General features: G+C 40.3%; 2 protein-coding genes and 1 non-coding gene across 3 annotated transcripts; 2 read left to right on the plus strand and 1 right to left on the minus strand.

Annotated features, from left to right (window-relative positions):
• Window positions 1–1,559: 1,559 nt before the first annotated feature.
• sparcl1 (SPARC-like 1) lies at window positions 1,560–5,319 on the minus strand. Its single transcript, XM_034538218.1, has 10 exons — window positions 5,266–5,319; window positions 5,103–5,168; window positions 3,934–5,010; window positions 3,550–3,658; window positions 3,077–3,198; window positions 2,865–2,985; window positions 2,638–2,774; window positions 2,238–2,386; window positions 1,758–1,906; window positions 1,560–1,588 (listed from the first exon to the last, which is right to left on the minus strand). Exons 1-10 carry the CDS (start codon window positions 5,317–5,319, stop codon window positions 1,560–1,562), a joined length of 2,013 nt encoding a protein of 670 aa, XP_034394109.1.
• Window positions 5,320–8,838: 3,519 nt separating this feature from the next.
• On the plus strand, window positions 8,839–11,786 carry scpp1 (secretory calcium-binding phosphoprotein 1). Its single transcript, XM_034536913.1, has 9 exons — window positions 8,839–9,001; window positions 9,354–9,408; window positions 9,830–9,877; window positions 10,161–10,214; window positions 10,323–10,349; window positions 10,455–10,520; window positions 10,719–10,760; window positions 10,869–10,928; window positions 11,017–11,786. The coding sequence occupies exons 2-9, from the start codon at window positions 9,355–9,357 to the stop codon at window positions 11,545–11,547; spliced, it is 882 nt and encodes a 293-aa protein (XP_034392804.1). The 5' UTR covers window positions 8,839–9,001; window position 9,354; the 3' UTR covers window positions 11,548–11,786.
• Window positions 11,787–12,107: 321 nt separating this feature from the next.
• Window positions 12,108–12,181, plus strand: trnai-aau. The gene has a single exon. It is a non-coding gene; the product is annotated as a tRNA-Ile (tRNA).
• The last annotated feature ends 395 nt before the right edge of the window (window positions 12,182–12,576 follow it).

Here is a 12,576-nt window from a genome sequence, read left to right on the forward strand (position 1 = left end):
CTCCTCCTCTTCAGCTGCCATCGCCTTCATCACCGGAAACTGTGTCCTCGAGAGGCGAGCTGCCACTGAACGCTGAAACCTCAGTCTGCCGGCGGCCCTCCCACCAGCGGCGCCCAGCTGTTGCTGGTTGTTCAACCCTGCCACCGGGATCAGCTGCACTTGGCCCGGAGTAAACGGGGCACCCTGTGGGTTCCCTCTTCCAGCATTTCTCTGTGGCAGCACAGCAAACAGTGTGACCGGCCCACCATTGGCTCCCTGAGTCAGCCGACCTTGTGGACTCACATTGGGTATGCCTGCCTGGCCTGCGAGAAACGCCCCACCTTGTTGGAGAGCTCCGACTGGAATCAGCTGCTGCAGGGGAGGCTGACCTACTTGGTTTCCAACTAGCTGGATAAAAAAAGAGCCGCCATGTTGGACTAAGTGCGCCACAAGGTGCTCGCCATTTATTGGGACCCTATTTTGAGCCCCAGGGTTAGCATTGTTTCCACCTGCAGCTCCATTGATATTCACTCCCCCATTGGCAAGTGCCTCAGCACTCCCTGAAGACACACCACCCTCCACCACAACCGCCACGGTCTGGAAGACGACCCACAGTATGCAGAACATTATCTCAGTGACAGCAGACAGTCGACAGGTAAAGAGCTGCTTCTTTCTTTGCTTTTATAGAGAGCATCAGCTTCGATGATCACCAAGAACGGTCCAATCAGAGTCCGGCGTTTTGTCTCAAAACAACAAGTTAGTGTAATAATCATGACCATGCTGGAGGCTATTTTTTGCTTAGTTACCTTACAGAAGGCCATTATTCAGGATTATGTGGCAAACCATAACCAGGTAACAGTGACTTGCATTCTCAAAACCAATGTCGCAGTGGTTGTATTTTCATGTCATGGTGGCATCGCGGAAATTGACCATTGAATAAAACTTGTCATTAAAGAATAAACGGATGTTTACCAACTGGGATCCACAAATATGTTGCAATAACTTTATTTCAGGGTAAGGAAAAGTAATTATTACTGAACTATGCTACTGTACTTCGTGATATTAAGAAGTCCACTGTTATCCATAAAGTTTTAATTAGAGCTGCAATAAAACATATACAGTATGTACTGACTAACATTTACAACATTTGCCACTAAGATAAGAAACACAGATATTGTTTTACATTTCCCACTGTAAAATGATACTTCACCTTGATTTAAAGAGTAATTATCCACTAAATCCACACCAAAAGCCTGATACTATATACAACAACCTTTCTACTAATGAGCTGTTGATTCCTCAGTTTAGAAAGCATCAGGAAACAGCCAGCTAAGCATAACACTTTCTTAAATTCTAATACAATTATTCTAGCAGCTTAGTCTAAATACAGATCAAAGATCCAAAGCTTAGTCTGACACAAAATAACAGCAATGACCACCAACACTTGCATAGCAGGAGGTAAAAATGAGTTTCTTTCATCCGTTTGTGTCAGAGGAGATTCATGGAGGCTTCAAGCTGCACAATCACCATGCTGCACTGTCTCAAGCTGCTGGTGTAGTTAATGGATGACAAAATGAAGCTCAGAATAGCAGGTTGGCATCCATATCATCTGTGGACAAAAGAGATTGCAGGCATTAATATGATGAAAAAAATAAACAGTATTTGCCATATGCTTTAGAATTGCACTAGAATTATAGCAGACGAATATGTCACAATTAAAGCCATCAATGCCTACAAAAGTGTACCGCAGTATGTTGGCGACATAGTGTTGCTTTTACCATTATTGATACCAAAACAGGAAGTCCACTCTTTAAAGGACACCTGCTTGTCCTTGTCAGCATCGCACTCTTGAAAGAAGCGGGAGGTGCAGTGCTCCATCGGCACCAGAGGGACTCGAAGTGGGGCCAGCTCTGAGTGGGACAAGACTCTGCAGGACGGAGGAACATCCAGTGTTTATCATTGTGAGTGTCTACATTACATAGAGTACAGTATGTTTGCATTACAGTAAGACTCATGAATAGGTTTGATTATGTACCATGTCCGGTTCTGGCTGGGGATTTGTTAAATAGACAATTCTATCGTTGGCAACTTTACATTTTCTACATGAAGATTAGATATATAAACACCATAGGCAAACATATTGGCTTCATTGACTTCTGTGTATAGCAACTATAGCGAAACCCATTCCTGAGCAATGGGTCAATTTTGAATGTAATCTGAAGGTTGACAAACTGTAAAGGCAGAGTAATAAAATGTACCTGTCAGAAGGGTGTTGGTCCAGTTGTGCGAACTGCCAGTGCACTGGATAGATGTACATATTGTAGTTCTTCTCAAAGTCCTGCGCGAGCAGCTCAACAGAGTAGTCCCCAGCATGGAGACGCCTCTCACTCTCAAAGATTTTCTTCACCTACAGAATACAGAACACCAAAGTGTGGTTGACTGAGATTACCTAAAACATATAAACTGGTACCAACATACATTTTATACAAGTTGCTCATGTCCCAAAGCTGCTGTGTGACAATTTTTTGATTCACCAGTGGACGGATTGATTGAATAAAAGTAACACAGCAAATTGCAGAGAGAATCAAGAGAAATCATAGTACGTAACAGTTTTTAATATAATTTTTCCCATTTATTAATTTGAGCAGTGGATCTTACTCTAAAACGCTGTTTAGGTGTGAGGAAGCCAGGAGACATGGAGTCGTGTTCATAGAGCTGCAGCAGCACATTTTTTAGCCAATCCCTCATTCGTAGAGGGAACTGGACCAGCTCAGTGTCCACACATAGAGGTATTACTGGGAGAGAAACAGAGACGAAGATCAGGCTCAAATAATCCAACAGAAAACTGCTCAAACCATATACTTTGTGCAGAGGTTAACTCTCACGTTTGCATGGACCAGTGTAGTCCAGATGAAGTCTGTGTCCTCTCTTAGTGCCCTCCAGGTTGCATTTAGTAGCAAAGAGTTCACACGATGAATTATATGTTTTGTTGTTTGTTCCACAAACCTGCAGAAATTGAATGAGCAACAATCAAATGCAGTGCAACAGCTGTTAAAATCCACTCCAGTGTATCTTCCAACAGGCCATCGAAACTCACATGATCGAACTCATTCACACTGGGAGGACATTCTGATGGCTCTTCACACACACAGCTCGGCTTATTCTCCGCATCGAGTTTACACGTCTTTCCACGTTTGCAGGGAAAGTTATCACACGGATCTAGAAGGGAAAAAACATGCACCGCAATGACCTTTGACCTGTCTACTTCGTCTAAATTTTTAAAACCAGTTACATCGAGAATCATTTTTCAAGACTGGCTTGGTCTTATTTTGCCGTGTGATGACTGGAAACCAATGAGCCTACATTCCTCTTCCATTTGAGTTTGCACAGCGATCAAATTCAACTTGATCTCCATTATACAAACCGTAAGCTGTGTTTTGGTAGTGACCATGAAGCGGAGTGACACTAGTCATGCGGAAGTTTTTAGCTAAATGACTCAGTCAGCAGATTCCCGTGTGAGGCTGTTGGGATAGTGCATTAGTCAGTTTGGTGAGTGCTGAATGAACCAACCAGCAGGGGCTTCTGGGTGATGTACGCCTCCACCAAGAGAGGGCCTGGAGCCGGGGTAGAGATCCACTGTGGCTCTTATCTGCACTGGATTCATTCCTACTAAAGGACCCTTGAAAAGAAAATGAGAGTGCAATTTCTTGAGATATTTCTTCAGCTTTGCTGTGAGGAGTGATGAGAGTGAACAGTTGAGGCCCGTAAACACAGCAATATAAGCTGAAGGGCGCTTAAAAGCCCTACAGAGGTAAGGGGAACATCAGAGGAGAATGATAACTCTGCCACTATGAGCAAAAACCCTTTTTCAAGTAGCTAAGTGATCCATTATAACTCAAAAATATTGATCATAACCACTTAAAAGAAAGTGAATGTACATTGTGTATGCATTACCCATTTTCCTGCCCTTCTCCTTTTTGCCTTTTGGGCTTTGTTGTCAATACTGCTGCCCTCGGACACCTGAGGAACCTGTTGGCTCTGTTCTGTTACAGACTCTGTTTCCTCAGTCTGAGGAGAGTGCTTCCTTGCCCTCTTGTTCTTCTTTTGCTTCCTCGTTTTTCCCTTGGTGTAACTTGCGCTGTCATTCTTACTTTTCTCCTCCTCCTTGGCAGACAGTTCAGAACCGAGTTCAAACCCTGGACTGCTCTTTGGTTGTTGAGGGTCCACATTTGCTTCCGTTTTCTTCTCATCAACATCTCTGGATTTGGCCTGTGCATCTTTGTCCGTGTCCTGATCAGACACTTCCTCACTGTCCACAGCCTCCATGTGTTCAGTGTCGTGTTCAAAGTCCTCTGCAATGGAGGCCGGTCCTTGCTCATGGTTTTCCCTCTCTTTAACATCTGTTTCGGTTTTTATTTTAGCAGATACAATCTGTAGAGGTTGTAAGATGCCGCTATCAGCAGCATAATCAAGATCAACGGGGATCTCTACCTCTGTGCTTCCATCTGTTTCCTCCAGAAATGAACCTTGCTCCTCTCCATCTGCTATTTTTACAACAGACTTGTCCTCCTTTTCCTTGAGTGAAACATTTCCCCCCTCATCTTCATCCTTCTCCAGCATTTCAGTATCTTCTACACTCTCATCCTTTACTTCTTCTTCCTCATTTATCACCTCTATTTCTAGTTTGTCGTCCAGCTTCCTCTCCTTTGCCTCAGCTTCGTCGTCCTCCACGGCCTCAGGCTCCACCTTGCCTTTGTCCATCTCCACTTCTTTCTCTTCCTCTAGTACTCTTTCTTCCCCTTCCTCCTCTTCTTCTGCTTCTTTCTTCAAAAGGTCTACCAACTCCTCCTCGCTCAGCAGGACTGCAGTGCTTTTGTCGCTCCCATCGGTCTCCTCAAACTCTCCCTCCTTGTTAATGTTAGCATTGTCTTGGGAGCTCAGTTCTTCATCTTCCTGCTCCAGGCTGCTGGCCTCAAACGTGACTAGAGTGGGTAAGATCTGTGGCTCGTTGGCTTCCTCTGTGACAAAGGCCTAATTCAGGAGAAAAGAAAATATACCCATTTTACAATGTGAAATCCTCATCAAATACATTTTATAGAAGTCATTTTAGAGTCCTGCTCTACCTTTTCTTCGGCTTTATGGGAAGACTTATGCAATCCATGATGTTTTCCATGAGGTTTACTCTTTACCTAGATGTAAAGGATAATTCATAAGGCATTAAACAAATATCACATCACAACTTCTGTCATGGCAAAGTCTAGTGTCGAATAAAAGAGCTTTACTCACAGACAGGGCAAATGTTGCTGCCAGTAGGCAAAGGAATACTAAGCAGGCCCTCATACCTGAAACATGGAAGGAACAAAAATCAAAATAAATTTGAATTAGACGTATAAATTATTGTGAATCACAGCAGAGCTGGAGTTTAGATAAATGTATTTAAGAAAACACACCGTAAACAATCATTGCAGTATCATCTGACTTCTCACAACACAGACAGGAACTTGGCAAATCAAAGTTGAAACAAATGAGTGCATCCGTGTGCTGCCAACACTTTCATGACAAGCGGAGCTGCAGGATTGGCCTTCATTGTTGTCATGGTTACAGGCCTCTGAGATGCGCCGCTCTCTCAAAAGTCACATTCAGAGTTAAAGTAAACATCAGAAGCTACCAGACTGGAAAAAGTTGACTAAGTCCACACACTTTTTGTCTCTCTCGACAAACAAAACAGACTGTACTGGGCCTGTCCAGGGGAACAATAGCTCTCTGGTTCGGCCCACTACACCCCAAATAGGTGGAGACGGGTGGGGGTTGAGGGGTTAGATATTTTTAATATCGACTTATATGCTTTATTGTCCCCAAGGGGAAAATTCTCTCCACAGTACTGTTGAGATGACACATATTAACATTTCATCTCTAAAACAACAATCATAATATATGATCGTCTCCTCTATTTAGGGATATTTTACTTTATTTTACTATAGATGCTGTGAGTAAGCGACATTTAAATATGTCTACATTACCTACAGTATATTAGTACATCGCAGTGCAGATAGAATATTAATAATCCAAATCTCTTGATAATTAAGGCATTAATGGAAACAAAGCAACGTTTTGGCAAGTTTGATTTTAAACTAGTGGTCAACACGATGTCACACACATCTCTATTGGATCATCAACAAATTACCTTTCAAAGCAATGGAAAAGTCTCAATAATTAGGAGCTTACCTGAGGCTGAGAGAAACGACTGTGAATTTGTCTGTGTTGAACCTGTGAAGGTGTCCTTTTGTATTCGAGAGAGCGCTCACACTGTGTACACAGACTGGCATGCTGCGCACACACACACATTTTTTTCTGGGTCAATAGTGCCAACACTTTTTCTAAACTTTGGGAGGGTCTTTGAGCTCCAGAGATAACGGGCGAGGGAGAGAAAGAGATCCAACACTGCACTTCATTTGGATACTTTGTTTCACAGAAAGAAATTCAGGAAAAACACTTTACAGTGAAAAACAGCAACATAATTAGCCCACATGTTGATCTTCTGTGTGAAATGTATTTACACTTATTTTATACATAATTGGTTGACTTGAGAAAGAGAGAACAAGATCAACTCAATAGAACACTGTTAGATATTTTATTCTATTTAGGTGGTAAATGACTAATACTGTTACAATTACCTGCAAAACAGGAATCCGTGCATGTACCTCTGGGGAGAGGGATCCTCCTCTGTTGCTCTCCTGAAGGTTTTGTCCCTGTGAAAGGGTTTTTTCCTCTTTTCTTTAGGAGTTTTTCCTGATCCGATGTGAGGTCCTGGGACAGGGATGTCGTATGTGTACGGATTGTAAAGCCTGAGGCACATTTGTAATTTGTCAATTTTGGGTTACACAAAATAAACTGAATTTAATTTAATTTAATTTTCTGGATATTGCGCAATACCCATAGGGCAGCATTTAAAATTAACAATGTCAAATTACTAATTTCTTTTTTGGTGTGTTGTGTATAGTTTGTTTATTACAGAGTAACATTAAACCAGTGAAACCTGTCAGAAATAACCTACTTTTGGTCACTAGATGTCACTCTTTCTTTGTGATCCTGATGCCACAACTATAACAAGTGGTAACATTTTATTTGGATGAGTGAAATGATTAACAACTTGATAAATATTTGTCACTATCAGCTTCAAGTATTTCCAGTCACTCATTTGTTTTTCTCATTATAATACACTAATACTTGACAAAACACTTTCACATCAGTGGAAATGCTGTAACGGTAATATGGATGTTATTTAAAATGTACATATTATTCTGGGCACTCAGTTTTGTGACACCTGCAAACTCTGCTGATGAAAATTTTCTTTGAATAGCAGTTCAGTAGAATATATCTGTCATCCTAGTTACAGCAATGTTAGTTCTTTGTCTGAGATCATTAGCTCCTCAAGAAATAAAGAAGCAGTGAAAGTAGTCAGATCGTTTACTTCAGTAAAAGTACAAATACAACAGTGTAGACATACTCTGGTAAAAGTAAAAGTCCAGCATTACAATTGTTACTTAATTAAAAGTAAAGATTGGAAGCAAAATGTACTCATTGTACAGAACAACCCATTTTAGAATAATCTAATAAAATTGGATTTATAATCATCACGCCAAATAGAATCCAAATGTATTAGTTTTTATTTATTTGGGATTATTAAAATAACAGTGTGAAGCATTGTGGAGGATCTGAAATGGAAAAATAAAATTAATAAGTATGTTTTATTCAGTGTATAATAATTGAAAATAAAATAGTTGTGTTACCTTAGATTAGAATGAGCCGCCAGTCAACAGTGGCCCAGAAGGGATAAACAAAACACTGACTCTAGAGGGCCATTCACTCAACGTAGCATAAAATAGATACAAGTAAAGCACCTCAAAATCCCATCAAGTTGTTATTATCATTATTATTATTATTACTATTATTATTATTAACCTGGATGCTTGGCTGAAAGGGTCGATACATCATAAAAAACTTAAGTAACCAGAGGACAGACACTGTTGACTGCTGGTCTGTGTGCCACAACAAGCACCAATCGTCTTCTCCTCACTCCTCCCCTTTTCTAAAGCAGGACCTTACAACAACTGGTAGCTGTGGTTTTTGGCAAACATCTCCAGACTGGTGAACATCCCGTCTAATTACAGGTTTCTTTTGCACGCTTGAAATCCAAAGTGAGGTTAAACAAGGAATTCTATAATCGTATTTTAGGCCTGACCATATATGGACATCCAGGAAACAATTTTGAGCTTAAGGGAGGTCTTATTTTTAGGCCCTATTTCTAAGAGCAAGACACATTTCCAATAACATCAGGTAACACTGCAGGACAATGGGTTACAAAACATGTTTGTTTTATTTAATAAAAAAGTAGAATTAGTGTATTTAGCCTTAATGTGTGTGTGTGTGTGACTCAATTGTTTTCTTATTATTTTGAAGTATTTTGAATCTACCCTTGAGCAAGGCACTACGTCTCACCTTATCCTTAATGCTTTTAATAATGAACTGTTGGTAGACTAGATAGTCAAAAAACAAAAACAACCTCTTCACCGGAAGCGAACATGCCCTCCTTTCCTCTCTGAGTGGGTGAGCTTGTTTTCTCAACCGGCCACAAACCCTATGGTTTAGTATGCTACACTATATTTCACTGAAGACTTGGGAGGGGGTGGAGGGCATGTAGTGGCTGAATGAAGCAACTGTGTGCGTGTATTTCTGGTGTTTTTGTGTGCACCTATAATCGTACCAGTGTGAATGTTGTTTTGAGCCTGCTCTCCGGAAACAAGAACACCTACGCATTCCATCAGTCAACCGGAAGGAAGTGATGCAATCAAGGTTACTTATATGCAGTTGTCCTCGGAGTGTACATCACATCCACACGGCGGGCTTTTACTGCCTCTACCAGCAGATTTTCATACGTGGATCAGAATAGGCACTCCTGTTTGCTGCTACATACACTGAACAGGACATTTCTCACACCAGTTCTGAATATAACGGACAAAAGGTAAAATATTGACTTTATAACGTACTACAGGATAACTCTTTGTCACTATTGGTTAAAAGTGTTCCAAAGTTTGATTGTTGTTAAGAGCCTCCAAGTTGTATTGTCAGTTCAACAAGTGTCTGTTTCTGCAGTATAAGTGCAAAAGTAACTATTGTGTGAAGAGAGACGCTCTCTTAACTATAAGATGTTTTGATTATCTATGTTAAGTTTTATTTTTTTATTTTGTGTTTTTATGATTGCAAACCAGTTTCACCCTAAAATTCCCTTGATAATTGTATAAAGTAAGAGTATTGATTAATGAATTACATGAAATCATTAACAATATTAATCACATGCTTTTTGTCTGTTACAGAATGATGGTCAACATAATAATGTTTTGTCTGCTTGGAGTAGTTTTTGCCACCCCAGTAAGTATGATAAACAGAAATAAAAGAAAAAAAAACAATTAAGACATGCAATGTAAGCATCATGCAATCGAATAGGCATTTAGCACATGTTCTTGCTTCTACAGATGAATGTATCTAATATACGTATTGTATATCCTGTCAAATTAACAAGAAAGTCGAGTTTCCACCATGAACAGCATCAGGTTCTGTGTTATAGATTTAATTAATACCGTCATTGCCTCTTCCAGTTGCAGACATAATGGCACAAGTTGTCAGTGTGAACATCTACTATACTAGCAAAGCAGGAAGGCTCAGTAGTTTAGGAAGCATGTTAGATGGTCAAAGTCTGTGTCACTTCACTTATTGCTCTATCTTCTCCACATCAAGAAACTACCATTATGTTAAATATGACCTGTGATTTTTGAATTTTTTTCCCCAACAGATTTCCTTCAACGCCGTGTTGGAATCAAATGAGCTTGACTCAAACTCGGTGAGTGCTCTCTGAAATCAGTCCCCTCTTAAGACATTTAACTCAACACCGTTTACACATAAATCCTTTGACTGCAGGCAGGTTGTGCTCCTGACAAAGGCAGCGGAAAACCGAACAATAAATGCTTTTACTGAAAGATTCTCCAGACCTCAAGACAATTTACTATACTCTATGTCTGCACCCATATGCAGCAATAGCTTGATTGTGATGATTGCTGGTGTTGCAGTTATACAGTATAATTAACTATATTGTGGTTTGTGCTGAATGTGTTTTTCTTTCCCAGACTGAAAGTTTGTCTGTTTCACAATCATCGGAAAATAGTACATCAGAGCTTCAGGTAATGCATACATTTATTACAGTAAAGGGCAAAGTATTCTTTTGGGACTTTGTGCAATACTTTTGCTGGCTGATTTTCACCCTGTATGTATTCCTATTTCTGTTGCAGAGCTCTGAAGAAAATACCTCAAGTCAAGTAAGTTATTTTGATTGGTTAATCTTCTGCATGCGATCTAAAACATTTGGATTGAATGACTCTAAAGACGTTCAGCATCTGAATTCAACTTGTATATCTTTTCAGAGTCAGAGTTCAGAGTCTGAGTCTGAATCTAAATCTGAATCACTCGAATCCACATCAGAGGACACGGTGGGTTTTATTATCATCACTAAACTACATTAAGCATGTCATTGATGGGTTTATACCTTCAGATTCAGCATATTTTAAGAGTTGTGGATGTAATAAAAAGTGTCCTTAGTGCAGTGATAAAACAGAAGAAATATTGCACTGTCCATTTTGGAAATAAATGCATTATGTTCTAAAACGGTATGTTTCTTTTGCACACAGACTTCAGAGGAGAGTAACAGTCTATCAGATGAGGATGATGTGGTAAGATAAATCAAGTATTTCTTCAAACCCAGTGTGTTTGTCAATTGTTAATGTATGGCACTTCATTCTTCCGGTCTCCACTTAGCTGTGTTCTCTGTACTTCCACAGGCAGACTCCATGGCTGAAACCAGAGATAATAGTATGGGCAGTGAGGAGAACGTTCGAAAGGTGGGTGCAACATTTTAGTTTTACACAATGTCTTGATTAAGCTGATTCAAGTTGAGTTACACTGTGCTCTGCTCATTCCTCACCTCAGACTTGGTTTCAAGTGTTTGCAAGTGTCATCCAAATCCTGAGTGCAGAGGACAACAGCATCGCAGAGGTCAAGGGTCAATCAGACCACCTGACTGAGAAACAGCCCACTCATACCTTCAACAGCACCACTTTCAGACAGGGGACCATCCCAAACCTACCGCTGGTGGAGAATCCCACCGACAGCAGTGCCGCCAATGAGAGCAGTGAGAGCACCAGCAGTGAAAGCAACGAGACCAGTGAGACCAGTGAAACCAGTGAAACCAGTGACAGCAGTGTCAGCAGTGACAGCAGTGACAGCAGTGACAGCAGTGACAGCAGTGACAGCAGTGATGCCAGCAAGAGCGCGGAGGACAGTGATGCCAGTGACAGCGCCGAGCTGGTGCAAACCAAAACCAGAGACTGTGTGAATGGAACTCAGAGCTGTGAGAGTGACGAGTATTTGTTCCAGGATATAGGAGACGACGCTGAATACTCAGTGGACTCTCTGATGATGCCAGATGAGAATGAGAGGGAGTTAAGTCTAAGGAGATGATGACATGCAGTTATGTGCAGCTCTATATTTTTCCACTATGAACTACTGCACCATTAAATGACTTGCCTGAAGACTTCAGGACACTGTGCTCTTGCCCATCGCTTCTGAATGTTGATTTTGGCATTATTATTTTAACTTCAACTGATGGATTTTTGTATATGTGATTACTATTGTGACGATAATGTAGCCGAAGCATTTATTTTTACTGTATTGATAATAATAAACGAATAATATAACCATGGTATGGGTCTTTGCATGTTTTTATATGTGTACATTTGCTAATAGGATGTTACTTTATTCATCCATGTTTATATATATATATATATATATATATATATATATATATATATATATACACACACAATAAAATAAAATAGCAGGGCATATTACATTTACATTTAAACTTGATTAATAAAATAATAAAATATTATACTTGATCCCACTGCATGTATCATTATACTATTATTGAAGCGTTAATGTTGAAAGATCATTCTGAAATAACCACCAAAAAGAATCGAGCGGTATTGGTTCATATCCGTTTACTTTCCAGCGGGAATTACGGCCGGTTAGCTCAGTTGGTTAGAGCGTGGTGCTAATAACGCCAAGGTCGCGGGTTCGACCCCCGTACTGGCCATTCGTTTTTTCTCTTTTTTCAAATGTTTCCATCGGAAAACTAAATAATATGATATGACAACGTGTCATTTCATTCTTCGCGCAGCATCAGGATATAAAAGCTATGTAGCCCCGCCTATATAATGACTGACACTTGACAGCCTGTTCAAGCTGGAGTGGCATAGCTCTGAAAGGCCCTGCTCAGCCTGATTGATGTTTCACTTATTGTGAAGGTTAGACATTTGCTCAATTTAACATAAAGCAGACCCGTTCTGGGAAGCACATAATGACAAACTGATAACGGTTAATTGATAAAGAGTCAGAAAGCTTCAGTCATTATGTAACAACTATCTTAGGTAGTAGTCTCGCTACAGGACAGAGGTTCCCAAAACTTCAAACTTTAAGCAAACACAAGTG

This window comes from Cyclopterus lumpus, chromosome 1 (assembly GCF_009769545.1).
Source record: "Cyclopterus lumpus isolate fCycLum1 chromosome 1, fCycLum1.pri, whole genome shotgun sequence".
NCBI classification, from domain to species: domain Eukaryota; kingdom Metazoa; phylum Chordata; class Actinopteri; order Perciformes; family Cyclopteridae; genus Cyclopterus; species Cyclopterus lumpus.

Excerpts from the sequence above, each read along its gene's own strand:
- sparcl1 (XM_034538218.1), bottom strand. The coding sequence starts at position 5,319 with ATGAGGGCCTGCTTAGTATTCCTTTGCCTACTGGCAGCAACATTTGCC. Across the intron at positions 5,169-5,265 it reads CAGCAACATTTGCCCTGTCT|GTAAAGAGTAAACCTCATGG; the intron begins GTGAGTAAAGCT and ends CTTTACATCTAG. Across the intron at positions 3,659-3,933 it reads GGAGAAGGGCAGGAAAATGG|GGTCCTTTAGTAGGAATGAA; the intron begins GTAATGCATACA and ends TTTCTTTTCAAG.
- scpp1 (XM_034536913.1), top strand. The coding sequence starts at position 9,355 with ATGATGGTCAACATAATAATGTTTTGTCTGCTTGGAGTAGTTTTTGCC. Across the intron at positions 10,215-10,322 it reads ATAGTACATCAGAGCTTCAG|AGCTCTGAAGAAAATACCTC; the intron begins GTAATGCATACA and ends TTTCTGTTGCAG. Across the intron at positions 10,350-10,454 it reads AAGAAAATACCTCAAGTCAA|AGTCAGAGTTCAGAGTCTGA; the intron begins GTAAGTTATTTT and ends ATATCTTTTCAG.